This window comes from Oculina patagonica, chromosome 4, assembly GCF_052425735.1.
Source record: "Oculina patagonica isolate OP01 chromosome 4, crgOcupat, whole genome shotgun sequence".
Taxonomy (NCBI): Eukaryota; Metazoa; Cnidaria; class Anthozoa; order Scleractinia; family Oculinidae; genus Oculina; species Oculina patagonica.
Window position 1 is genome coordinate 16,612,959 of NC_135761.1, and position 13,516 is coordinate 16,626,474.

At 40.4% G+C, this 13,516-nt stretch overlaps 2 protein-coding genes across 4 annotated transcripts in view; one reads left to right on the top strand and one right to left on the bottom strand.

The window, feature by feature from the left end:
* LOC144649710 (melanotransferrin-like) overlaps positions 1-6,135 on the bottom strand; it is an 8,477-nt gene extending 2,342 nt beyond the window's left edge. The window contains exons 1-6 of one of the 3 annotated variants that reach the window (XM_078509273.1): positions 5,872-6,135; positions 5,456-5,594; positions 3,926-4,117; positions 2,986-3,261; positions 1,859-2,116; positions 1-999 (exon numbers count right to left, since the gene is read on the bottom strand). The exon at positions 1-999 is cut by the window's left edge and continues 728 nt beyond it. In XM_078509273.1, coding sequence (XP_078365399.1) covers positions 590-999; positions 1,859-2,116; positions 2,986-3,261; positions 3,926-4,117; positions 5,456-5,549 — 1,230 coding nt within the window. In that variant the 5' untranslated portion in view covers positions 5,550-5,594; positions 5,872-6,135 and the 3' untranslated portion in view covers positions 1-589. Of the gene's footprint in view, positions 1,000-1,858; positions 2,117-2,985; positions 3,262-3,925; positions 4,118-5,455 lie in introns of all 3 variants that reach the window. The other 2 variants (XM_078509274.1, XR_013569930.1) reach the window with 2 other exon arrangements.
* Positions 6,136-6,302: 167 nt separating this feature from the next.
* Positions 6,303-13,461, top strand: LOC144649712 (uncharacterized). The gene is made up of 3 exons (XM_078509276.1): positions 6,303-7,353; positions 10,038-10,107; positions 12,002-13,461. Exons 1-3 carry the CDS (start codon positions 6,381-6,383, stop codon positions 12,324-12,326), a joined length of 1,368 nt encoding a protein of 455 aa, XP_078365402.1. The 5' UTR covers positions 6,303-6,380; the 3' UTR covers positions 12,327-13,461.
* Positions 13,462-13,516: the final 55 nt, after the last annotated feature.

Here is a 13,516-nt window from a genome sequence, read left to right on the forward strand (position 1 = left end):
TACTGGGCTCCAGGGCTCCTCTGCATTGCGTCACGGCTCAAAGGAACGAGACCGACATAGACTACTTCGGCCTCCAAAAAGGCCTCCACCGTTATTGCGCTTAATCAAACGCCTAGTTTGCGTGTCATGCTATAAGTGACTACTTACACTATACCCGGCTATGATACAAATATGAGAAAAGTTAGTGTGATACGGATAAAAAAAAACTTAACGTGTGGGGAGCGGAAGTTTCACTGACCACGTTTACATTTTTCACTTTGCAATGTTTGGTTTTATAAAAGTTTGTAAGTCTTGATTACTAGTAAATAATTCGTGACAATCAATTTGAATGGGCAAATTTTTACACGCATTTCCGAATCTCTCTTCCGGTGTAATAAAACATAGGCCTCTTAGAGTCTTGATGTGTATCCCTGCTTCTCTGCCATGCATCTATCTAGAAATCCGAGGCAACCCGTTTCCTTGAATAGTATTCGTTTGTTTTTCTACAATTTGCCTGTTCATGCGGCCTCAATCTTCCAGGACGAAAAACTTTTCGGTTGTGCTTCTGAACACCTTGTATACCAGGAGCAAAATTGACCTCCTACTTTCATTACATATGGTAGGTAAAAATACTATACTGAATTATTACGATCAGCTCTATTAGCAACAACTGCCCAGTACTTGTCGATCTGAGTTTGACCGTGAGTGATCTGGGCGCTGCTACCACCTCCTGGCACGAGCTAAGTGTTCGGAGTGCATTGAAGTACTTCTGGCCGAGCCAGGCCTCGGTCGAGTTCTTTTCTTTAACGTCTATGAGTTTGACGGTGGAGTCCTTGAATAATAAATCTTTGCCTCCGTAGGCGGAAGAGTTAAACATTTGGAATAAATGCGAATTTGTCTTGAAGAATTCATCTAGGCGAAGAAGTGTCTGTTTTAAGCTTGCCACCTTGTTTCCAGGTCTACTCATGACAACGCGGGAAGGAATTCTGGCCAGGTTACATTTCTGGAAGTCACCAACATCTGTTTAAAAAAAAAAAAAACTCAGGAAAGTTAGATGGCGAGTCAGACGTCAGGAGAGAAGCTGGTCGAGTCAAATGAAAGATTCACCAATAGTCTATTGATAAACTTATTTTCGTCTAAGTAACTCGAGAAATAAGTTTAAATGGAGTGTTTGTGGTAATAAGCGATTAGCGATTTAAGCTAAATACAAAACAGCAACAATCCGAGCTTCAAATTTCTTTACAAAATTCCTTGTCATCGTTAAATAGTATTTTAAGGCAACTGGAGTCCATCAAGCAATCAGCTCCCTGAGATAATAACACCAACGCATTATATGAAGGTACTTGTAAGGTGCGGAATAACTATGGCTTTTACATCCTGTATACAATCCTTTGAAGGAACTTTCAGAAACTTGGGAATTTGTCATTACAGTTTTGATAGAAGTTTGGGGCGTCGAAACAATGTTCGAGACAGGGAGGAAACGCCTGAAAATGAATAGTAGGTAGGCAAGCAAACAAACAAACATGGAGTGCAGTGGAGTACCTCGAGCCTCCAAGCGGAACGAAAATTGGCTGGAGAATTTGGAAATTCGAGAAATCGAGATATATAATTGTAGTTTTTGACTGAGCGAAGCAAATCCAAGGAAAACTGGAGATTCGAGAAATCGAGGGCTCAAAGATTCAAGATCCTACTGTATATACAAATAGGTAAGACGGCGAACGTGAAAACGGCGACTCAGTTCAAAGCTTTTAAAGGAAAAGAAGTTAAAAAGGACTTATATAGGAGGTTTTCCTGCTTTCTTCATCGAGAATGCAATCGCGAAATGCTATCAACACTGGATTTCAGTATGTATACTAGGGTGCTTTTACTTTTGCTTTACCTGCTCGAGTTCCATCGGGGCACAGTAACTTGAAGTCCTTTCCTGGGTTAAGATCATTGTCTGTTCCCGTGAAGTCAAACACAGTCAGGTGACTGACAAACGCTACGTCACCAGAGCCTTCAGTCAGGCAGCGGTATGCCCCTCGATAACCGTAATACCTTTCGGAAACATTGCGTGGACAAGTCTTCTGATTGGAGCAAATAGCGCACAGGCTGGTGGGATTGCTGTTGTATGGATTGTACTTGCTCGAGAGAGCCCCTGATGAAGCATAAGAGGAACAGTTATTGCAAGCTCAAACTTGTTCGCAGAGCCTTGGCTCCGCTCCTACTGTTTAGCGAGAGATGTGTGCAACGGATCTGGGAAGGAGATTATTAACCCTACGAATTTTCTAGTTCTTAAAATTATTCTTTTTACATAATGAATTGAACAATAGACCCCACCCGAAGGTAGAAGCAATTGCCCGTTTCGCGGAGATTCCGCGAAACGGAGTCCAAAGCACCATGTTGGAAAGATGCATTTGTCAATTGCTCTCTTCAATCAGAAATCACTATCATAGCATCGTTTTGATGGGCACTTTTTTGCTCCAACACATGACGGAAGGGAGGGTGACGGACTTTCTTACCATTTGTTAGCTATTAAAGGAGAGGGAGTTTGGCGAGGTGGCCTAATAGTTCAGTAGTGCGCTGCAGGACTCCGGATCGAGCGTTCAGGGTTCGAGCCCTGGCCGCGGCCGGGGCACTGCGTTGTGTTCTTGGGCAAGACAATTTACTCTCATAGTGCCTCTCTCCACCCAGGTGTATAAACGGGTACCGGCGAATTTACTGCTGGGGGAAACCCTGCGATGGACTAGCGTTCCAATCAGGGAGTAGAAATACTCCTAGTCGCTTCATACAACGGAAACCGGGATAAGCTAATTCGGCCTAGTGGGCTCGACGCAGACTTTACTATAAGGAGAGGGAGCCCGTGCCGGACCCTATCTCGTTGCTTGTAGGGCAACAGTCGGTGATCACGATGTCGCAAGGAAAACTAAGATGTAAGAGCCAGCAAATAAGAAATATAACTCAGCGCTCATCGCCTCCCCCCCCCCCCTCCCCCCGCCTCATCTCATAAAGTCATAAGCCACAAACCTGGAACGCAGCTTTCCTGAAAGAACTCTCCGGTGGACTGGTAAGTGTCACAGTCTATCCACTGCATCAATTTGTACCCAATCAAGAGCCCTACAGGAGCTGTCCATCCGACCGAGTCCCCCGCGGCAGGATGACACGACTTTTTACCCTTCAGCGATGTCAGTGAAATTTCTTTGGAGAGATTAGTTTTAATTAAAGCGACGGCGTAACTTTCAAGTCCTTCTTCGTGTTTTCCATAGTCTTCCGCTACTACTGGTACAAGACCGTGTTGAGTACCTGTGTGAACGAAATGAAGTTGTCTACGAATTAGAATATGACTAATGTTATGGGGAATGGTGGCTTGGATGAAATAAATAAATAAATTAATAAAGATGTTTTCTCAAAAGTCGACTGATTTACTAAGAACATATATATACCGTCGAACCTCTTTAACTCGGACACCAAATGAACAAGGAAGAGTGTCCGTATTATAGAGGTGTCCGTAGTACAGAGGCAGAACTAATTTGTTGTCTCTGTCAGGCCAGGTGAACTTTCTGTAATAGGAAGGTGTCGGTATTGAGAGGTTTTTTTAGAATATGACCGCCGGTCTGAGCAGACGTATGTAATGGGCTACATTTAACTCATCCCAACTTTCATCACAGCATTAAAAGGACGTTCTAATAGAAGACAAATCAGAAAGCAGAGGAGCTGGACAGAAACGCTGTCCTTAAGCCCGCGAAAACTTATGCTCTGTGGATAAACCCATGGCATGAGGTAAAGAGAGCTTGAGTAGAAAGTCTTATTTGTTGGTCATGCCGGAGGTTTTACTAATTCCTTCTGATTACTTTACACAAGAGAACGATTCACTACGTGGTTACACATACTTTCCTCTACAAGGGTAGTTAACTAAACGCTCACTGAAAGTGCGCCACTGTACAAGCAGGAGACCACCTCAACATACCAGCGTGATAAATTTGTTCCTCTCCAAGAGTGATGATGTCAGCAATACCATTTCGAACCATCATGATGCAATTTGTGACGTTGCTGCCATCTATACACGTCATCCTTGTATTCCAGGCCATCGGTGACGTCACATTTGCCAAATGTTGGCATTTTAAAATTTCTGCGTCCGAAATACAGCACCAACGATATTCTTAAACAAGGGAAGAAAAAGGACAATTGTTTTGTATGTTTTGTACGACATATGAAAAATAGCTCGAGACTTCACTCACCTTTTTTTGGAAATAAGTTTTAAAATAAAAGTAAGGATGTTAAAATTAGTATAAATTGTATGACTCCCTGAAACTCGCAGCCCGCGATTTTGATAACCGCCCTTCACATAATCGAACTTCACATAAGTTTAACCTAATGCAAATGAGCAAAAGCTACTGTTTTTTGTCATTTGCACTAGGTTCGCCTTATGTGAAGTTCGACGCGTACGTTTGGCCCAGGCCTTAGTTATCTATAACATGAGAACAAACATTGATCTATTTCCTTCCTTGAGGAAATCCAGGGAGGAAATAGGTGTTTGTTACCATACAAACAAACAAGTTCCTGTGTAAACTGTTCCAGGACTGTGAAATAACTGAAAATAAAACGAGAGCGAAATCTGGGGGATAGTTATTGTGCTCTTTAGACCCCTCTCCTTGTTTTCTTTCTCGTTCGCGCGCGCACTGTTGGGGAAAATGCATCAGCGCAGATCGCGTGCGAGCGTCGAAGCAGAGCCTGCTCGCAGCCCGGCTAAAAAGCGCCGTACGACATTAATTATCGCATTTAGCAAAGCGCTTGATGCCCCCGGCGACAATTATTTAAACATTTATTCACGCTGAGTAAGTAACGGAAGATAAACATTTAAATTAATAGGATTTTAGCTCAGGCAAACACAAGTGTTTATTTGAAAAGGTTCAATTTTTTGACAAAATGATTTGAAATAATGTTTAAATAAAATAAGAGCCCCATCCCTCGAGATTTTCCATGAAAAAGAATCCTGCCTTCGGTGAATAATAATAAACCATAATTCCGCGTTCTCGCCAGGGTTTAACATCAACAACTGATACTTCAATAACGGCTAGGAATCACAATGGTCTTAGTTATTTCAAGAACTTTGAAAATTCGCTTATGTTATTGTATCTTTTATCTGTGACATTTTCTGTCTGACCTCAGTAGATGATTGTTCAAACTGTAGCATAGGAAACAAACAAAGCTACATCATCAGTAGACAAGAGATAACATAAGCAGACGACGCAATTTGAAATAATATAATCAAACTCGGTTATCCGTGAAGCCACCGACTTCACGACTTGCTTGCTTCAAAAATATAGCAATATTCAAAATAAAATTTACCATGTGATGATGTTTGATTTACTTATGAATAAAGCAGGGTTAAGTTCAACGACAGAGCTCTGGGCATAAATGAGGTACCTAAAAAGGCGCGAGGCCTCCGCTACACGCTGTAATGACCAAAAATAGACAAATGTCGCCTCCGTCTTACCTGCTACGGTCGACGACGAACTCATTATTTGGCCAAAAGAGAGAACAGCTAACAGCACTGAAACCACGAACCTTCTGTGATCCTTGCTCTCCATTTTACACTGTGTCCGTCTGATCTCTTAAACTGTCAAGCTGTTGAACTATAAAACGGCTAATTACTTGCAAAGAGAATGCCACTTGGCATTTAAGACATCCCTCAGCCTACATTAACATTTTGCTCAGTCCTCGTCCGTGAATCAAGACATCCTTATTGTTCAAGAACGTGTATGCAAAATCGAACGGCATGAAAGACAGGATATTAACTGATAGACTGGCTATAGAGCTTGCCGATTACAGCTTTGTAATCTCGTGATAATCGTGATCAGTCATGCATTAAACATGCTGTCTATAATTAGCTAACACATCGAACGTACATACGTCACGAATATGCTTTGCTAGCGGCTGAATTCCCGGTGGGGGGATATAGCTGCCATAGATTTGTTGATTCGGTGTTCTCTGAAGCTCCACAGACTCCAGCTATTTTCATGTTTTTAATTTTTGGTCTCCGACGCAAAACAGAAAGTTTTGTCTAGTAGATGTGCAAATCGAAAAAATTAACATCCACAACCGCACCTGAAACATCACCACGTATTCAATTACGCCAATGAGCATTTCCTTTTTTGACGATTAAACTGAAGATAAAAGACAAACTATACCCTTTTGCACACTTTATCGTTAAAAATAACGCTAGCGTGACAAAGATAAGGACTTTTTACTCGCGGGCTCGCGCGCGTCTGATTTCAATTAAAATTGACAGCGTTGCTATGGTCACGACCTTCGATAAACCAAGCTGAAATTCTAAATGGCAACATGGCCGCAAAAAGAGGAACGTTTGTTTAACGACCATTCCATTTGGAGTTTTTATGAGTTTCTAAAAGGCAGTGGATATGAATTCGATCAAGAAGAAGAAAAAGGGGTTAAAGACAGCTCCTTTCGATATTTATATGTATATAGGCAGCTCGGGAGAAAAGTTTCTCCTGAAGAACGTCCATGCTGAAATGAAGATACGAGAGCTGAAATGTTACGCTGAGCTTGTAGTCGGAATTCCTTACAATTTACAGCGTTTGCAGTATCTCGATGAAGGAGATATGCTTGACGATTCAGACTTAAGACACAACGATGTCGTAGCAGGAGCCACGATTAATTTAAAACTCTGGAGAATGTGGGACAGTCTTGTTGCCGCGGTATGTCGAGGTTCAGTCGATCAAGTCTTGAAGGAAGGTGTTGTGGTCGAGAAAGCGTGGGAATCTTTAGACCCTTTGACTTACAGAAACAAGGTTTCTATTGCTAAGGAAAGAGCTTCAGTTGCTCTTTTCATCGCGGCCCATCGTGGCCGTCATAACTTGATAAAAAGTTTAATAGACAATGGAGAAGCCGACGTAAATATGAAGACACCATTCGGGCGCACTCCGCTACATGCAGCTTCTTCGCAAGGTCATTCGAACGCTATAGATCTGATGCTCGAAAAAGGTGCGTCTATGGACGAAATCGACGTTCAGGGCAAGTCAGCTCTGATGATAGCAAGCCAGTGGGGCTTCAAAGACAGCGAAAGACATTTATTTCTATTTCAATGGCAGACTAGAGCGGCTAAAACTAAACACAGGAAACGAAGCAAAACGCTCATGATGCATCAACAATTCGACTCTTCTTATCCAACGTGGTTAAAAGGAAAGTATGCTCAGGTTTATTATTGTCAAACACTGCCTCCGGGAGAATTTGCTGGAACAGGAATCAGTGCTCCGAGGAGGAGACCGGTCGGAGAAGCTAACCAGTTACGGGATTCTTTTCTTGAACAGTCTTCTTCTGATCTCATGCAGGAACACCAGCTTCCTCCCATTGATGGAGCAATAGGTTATGATGGTAAGGTGGCTTGGGTATCCTGTGGGAGCCCAAAGATATTAAGATGAAAATTCTCACTAATGGCCTCCATACATTTACCATGTTACTAGTTTGGAGAATTCTGAATTATCAACATCGCTAGGCTTGTTTTTGAGTGTAAAGTGATGTAAGTACAGGAGTGCCCACAAACACTGAGAAACAGAAAGCACAGTTGGTTGTTGCTTGGAGTTCTCAGTGTCTATATGTATTGACTCTAGCAGAGTCTGCAGAAACCTCCTTATGCATTGCTTGTGAGGCACACATAACATTACTAAACATAGTACCGCTGATAATCTTGGGGGCAAAGTGACTCTTGTGATAGGGATTTTAAAATAGTTGACATAGTAGTGGGTGGGGACAGGGGGGTCTGAACCTCCCGTACCTCTTACTCCCACTTCCTGTACCTTTTACTCCTGCTTCCCGCCCCTTTCCGTCGGTCGGTATAAAACGCAGACCATGCAGACTGCAGACTGCAGACTGCAGACCGTGCAGACCGTGCAGACGGTGCAGACCGTGCAGACTGAGTAATTTTTTTTTCTTCTTTTTTTTACATTGTGTTTCACAAAACTTTCCACGAACGGTTTCCGAAGTTCGTTTGAAATTCGCGAAGTTCGCTACGAACTTTAGGGGGAATTTCATTAAGTAGTTGTCAATCAAATTACGAACTTGTGAATTTCACGTGCAGCGAAGTTGAAAGGTTGAGGAGTTCGCAAGTTGAGAAGAAGTTCGTCCAGTTTGTTTAATTTGGTGAAATGAATCCGTTCCCAGTACAGCAAAAAGCAATCCCAAGTCCAGTAAGGCAGGACATCAACGGACTAAAAAGCAAGGCTGCCCTGAAAATGGTTTGTGAATGTTACAACTGAGTTTTCCCAATGTCACCCGACACCCGACTAAAAATAGATTACAAGTTCTGCCGTGTGCAGTTTCGAAGGAAAAAATTTCAATTTTTACATATAAAAATACTGTTTGTGTGTGCCGTAAAAATCTTCTAAAGAGAAAAAAACGTTTTCCTTCTTGAATACACATCAGTTTGGAAAATCTGCGGAAAACCGGAACTTTTCAATTCCGTGTTGTTATACTTCTGTGTTTACACAACACGCAAGTCACGCCATCTGTCTGTTTGTGATAAACTCTGTTCCTCTGAAATAATTTATATTTGCAAAAAAAAATAAGCTTTGGTTAATTTTTTTTTTACTAATAAGCAACATTTGCTTTGGAACAATTGAAATGTGTATTTATTTACGAATTACTTATATTTAACAGTACTTACTTATATTTTATTATTAAGGACAGTGTAAAAAATTTTGGGGGATTTCTCAAGAAAACCCTGTATTCCCAAAGCATAACTACCAACCGAGACATTTGTTTACGTTATAAAATTGAACTAGAAACCTGAACTTAACAAATAAACTGCTATATCCGACCAGTTCGTTTTACCTATAACTTAAAATGTTTCAATGTTTACAGTGTAACGCGCTCTCTGACAGTAGAAGAAAACTCAACAAGCTGGAAGTTAAATAAAATAATCCTTGACCTTGAAGCCAACTTTAGATGATTTCCTGCCTTCCTGGACTTGAAATTGCCTTTCCTTGTACCGTGAACCGATTCATTTCACCAAATTAAACAAACTGGACGAACTTCTTCTCAACTTGCGAACTCCTCAACCTTTCAACTTCGCTGCACGTGAAATTCACAATTTCGTTTCGAAGTTCGTAATTTGATTGACAACTACATAATGAAATTCCCCCTAAAGTTCGTAGCGAACTTCGCGAATTTCAAACGAACTTCGGAAACCGTTCGTGAAAAGTTTTGTGAAACACAATGTAAAAAAAAGAAGAAAAAAAAATTACTCAGTCTGCACCGTCTGCACGGTCTGCACGGTCTGCAGTCTGCAGTCTGCAGTCTGCAGTCTGCATGGTCTGCGTTTTATACCGACCGCCTTTCCGTAGTGGTTCCCTCCTCTTTTTCCCATATCTATTTTCTCCTGGTTAAGTTCCCGCCACCTAATAGGAATCCCACTTCCCGCCCTCCCTTCTCCCGCTTCCTGCCCCTTTTCTCCCGGTCTCCCGCCCCCCTGTCCACCTCAACATAGTACATGTAAGATGACCCTGGATAGGAGGGGAACTTTTGAGTTCCTCATAATATAACTTACAGTGGCTTTTCTTACTGAGAGACTAAAATATACAAAGTGTACAACATATATTGTGTGGTTCCAGAAAATATCCATACCCTCCCCATGGAGGGCCACTGAAAATTCCAAGATGGGGGGAGGGTCTTGAAAATCAAAGTGTTTTAAGGAAGGTATTTCCTTAACAGGAATTATGGAGAGGGGTTCAAACTAATAAACCCTCTGTGGGAGGGGTATGGATATTTTCTGGAACAACACAATGTACAAGTACATGACCTTATTAATGAGAGTAGGAGAAAGGGAAAAGGCAAATTAGGAAAGCTATAAAGGATAGGAGAGTTAAGAACTGATTTACAACAAGGCAAATAAATTAGTTTAGTTTGATTTTTTAAAGCTAAAATTATGGCTCAGGAGAATAGGGTATATTTGTATAGAAAGTGGAAGAGAAGCTTCGGGAAATGTGATGTTCTGCCCCTCCCCACCCACCACCCCACTGAAAATAATTGTTAATTAACACCTCACTCTGTCTGTCCATCAGGTACAAGATACAGCATAGGAGGGAAGCCAGTACTTCCTAATATAAGATCCAAGGAGAGAATGGCAAGCAGGTTAGACTTAACTTACAGTACGTAAAGCTGTGCATAGCAAAATGTATAATGTTGCTTAGTGGCCATAAAACCATTGTGTTGCATGGCTATATATTATACATGTATAATATAATAAGGTCATGAAATATAATAACGTCATGTACATATTAAATATCGTTTATTTTAGTTTATTACAATGTAATATTAATTTTTCTTAGGTAGGTAGTTATTAGCTAGTCACACGTACACACAACCCCTCAAGCATGTATTTGCTTTAAAACAGATCGTGGTTAAATAAACGTTTATTATTATTATTATTATTATTATTATTATTATTATTATTATAATCGTATCTATAACAAAATTCTCGTTTTTGATTGGTTCTGCGCGCGCCTATTTGTCGCGTAATCGTCGCGCGATCACGTGGGTGTCCAATTACAGGTATCCAATTTGAGCAACTTCAAATTGGATACCTCCCATCATGTGCATTTGAATGGGTTTTTTCTTGCTGTTTTCTAACTTTTTGTGCAATCAACTGAATTTACCTTTGACTTTTCCTCACAGAAAAGGTTCCTAAAGACTTCCTAACCTCGAATTTTCTTATTGACACGATTAATTAGTAATTGGACCTCGTGTCGTACAATTCAGAGAGTAATCGTGCTCGTAATTTCAAATCGGCCTCGCGCTGCGCGCTCTGCCGATTTTGAAATTACTCGCCCGATTACTCCCTGAATTGTACTCCACTCAGTCCAATTACTATTACTTATTACATAACTGAAATGATTTCAGGATTATTGAAATTTACATAAAATATGGGGGGGGGGGGGGGGGGGCACAGTGCCTTTTGGTAATGTGTTGACCGTGGGATAGAGCAGTCCGGGTTTGAGAACTGGGTCTAGACTCTTGCAATGTCTGACTGCAGTCTCTCGATCCACATAGCAACTAATATAAATGGGTGGCTACAAATTTACATTTTGGTCGCCATGGCGAGTGAAAAGAAAATTTGGCGACTAAATTTTCCAAACAGGTCGCCAATTTGGCGACCAGTGCAGTGTAAAGAGCTGGCTAGGCATCATTTATTTTTTGCAGTATAATTACTAAGCAATTTCACCACAAAATTTTCCATTACAACTATTTCAGTCGTGCATCTTGCTTATCCGTTTGGCTTGGACTGCTGTTTGGGTTTGATGTCTTTGATCGTGGAGCCGCCATTAATTTGAACACCACATTTATGTTTCTATTATTTTACTGTACTGCACGAGAATTAACTTGTTTTGCATGTTTATCTTCCTTACCTGTTTCTCTTATCATTTATTACTATTCTGCACGATAATCAGAACAGATCAACCAAAAAACTTTGGAATGCAAGCGAAAATTACCGTGTCGAAACGTTCTCCGAACGATTTCTATTCGGCTCATCGTGGTCAGCAGTATTACTCTATGTAAAGCGACATGAAGTGTCTTCTTCTAAAACGTTTTTGCTTTTGGCGACCAAAATTTTTCTAGTGGCGACCATTTTACAAAAGAAAGTCGCCAAAGTGCGACTTCTGAAAAACTTGAGCTTGAAGCACTGAGGGGGGGGGGGGGGGGCTTTCTAATACAACTAGTATTCCGCAAAAAAAACTGTCAGCTATGCCATTCCTTAGTGGTGCACCCCCTCCTAAGAAAAATCCTGGATATGCCCTGGCATAATTAAGATTCACATAAATTTTCTGGAAATGAATTTTGTTACTATCCAAAGTAGAAAAAAATTGAGTGACTGCTGTTTCCTGAGTGCTTATTTTCAGTAATGATCATAAATATGTATAATTTACATCCACTGCTTGTCAAAATAAAGCAATTAGTATTATGGTGCATATTTGATTAAAAAAGCAAATGCTGAAAAATGAAACTTCTCCTTTGATTCACTTTTCAGTAAGTCACATGGCAGTTCCAAATCTGCAACATTTGACGAGTGGCTAGAAGAGAAAAAATTCAAACAGCAGCAAAAACAACAAAAAGAAAAAGAGGCGAGGATAAGAAAAGAGCTGGAGCAAGAAAACAAGAGACTAGCAAGAATGACAGGAAAAAGTTTTGAGGACTGGAAAAATTCAAAGTCACATCAAAAACAAGACTTACCAAACACAGACAAGAGAAGAGATGACATCGCACGAGAGGAGGCTGGACGGCATTATGATTATAGCTTTGAACGCTGGTTAAACAAAACTGGTGCTTTAGATCTGCAAAGCCTCAGTAGTTAAATATTTTGTAAAATCAGGCAGTAGCATACTTGTAGCCTTTAATCCACAGACCCTCCCTCTGTAGGTTCCTCATTTATTGATCTCTTCTCTCTCATAGGAGTGTCTTACATGTATGAGTCCAGTCTGAATACTGGGTTTGTTCAGGTCCTGGAAAACCTGGAAAGTCCTGGAATTTTATTGTGGCACTTTCCAGGACTGGAAAGTCCTGGAAAAAGTCTTCCCATCGTGGAAAGTTCTGAAAATCTGTTTAACTCAAGTAACAACTTAGTTCTCAGAACTAACATTATTAGAAATGCACAGACAGCAAGAAGAAATAATAATGATATCTTGGGAGTGAAAGAGTTAACTTAATGTTGGAGTCCTGGAAAAATTAATCTGAGTCCTTGAAAAGTCCTGGAATTTTTTTTTTGTGAAAAAGGGTACAAACCCTGTGAATAGGCAGGTACATGCAGTTGACAGTATTGTTAAGCCGACATGCTAGGTGATGTGGTGCTAGTGACAAGGATGCGACAGCTTCTCGCTGGGCAAACTCAGGGGAAAAATAGGCATCAAAATGACTTTGTGTCAACATTGCCTGCAAATGGAGCTATCTGCATTTGCAAGCAGAGTTGGCAACAAAATCATTTTACTTCCAAGCAGTTGTGTTACTGGACAAATTGTAATTATATTTTTGTAAAAATTAGAAAGAAAATGTAATCCAAATGAGATATTTAATTAGGTAATATTTAGTAAAATATTAAAAAGCGATCTCTGGTTAAAAATATGATGAAAACGAGCTTTCGACTACCAGTCTGTAGTCTTTGACAAGTAATGAAGGACTAATCAAAGGACTGTATGTTATTTAGTCTACGTTTGCAAAATAAAATCAAGTCAGTCTGTCCAACTTGAAATTAACCAACAATCTTCTGTTATTTACTATAAATCAAGTCAAACATAAAGAACCCTGGAGATGTCTTAAAAAGTAATAATTATAATCAGCTTTAATTTATTACACACTGAATTAAAAACAGCATGTTATTTTTTTATGAAGTGGGGAATAAAAGAAATATTTATTTTAACTAGTGAATTTAATTTTGCTTGGCCTGGAAATGCAGCCAAACACTCACAGACAAAATGCCAGTAACATCACTTAAAGGTGGCTGAAATCTTGGCTAAGCTAAATTTCAGAATCCACTTATATATACACCCAA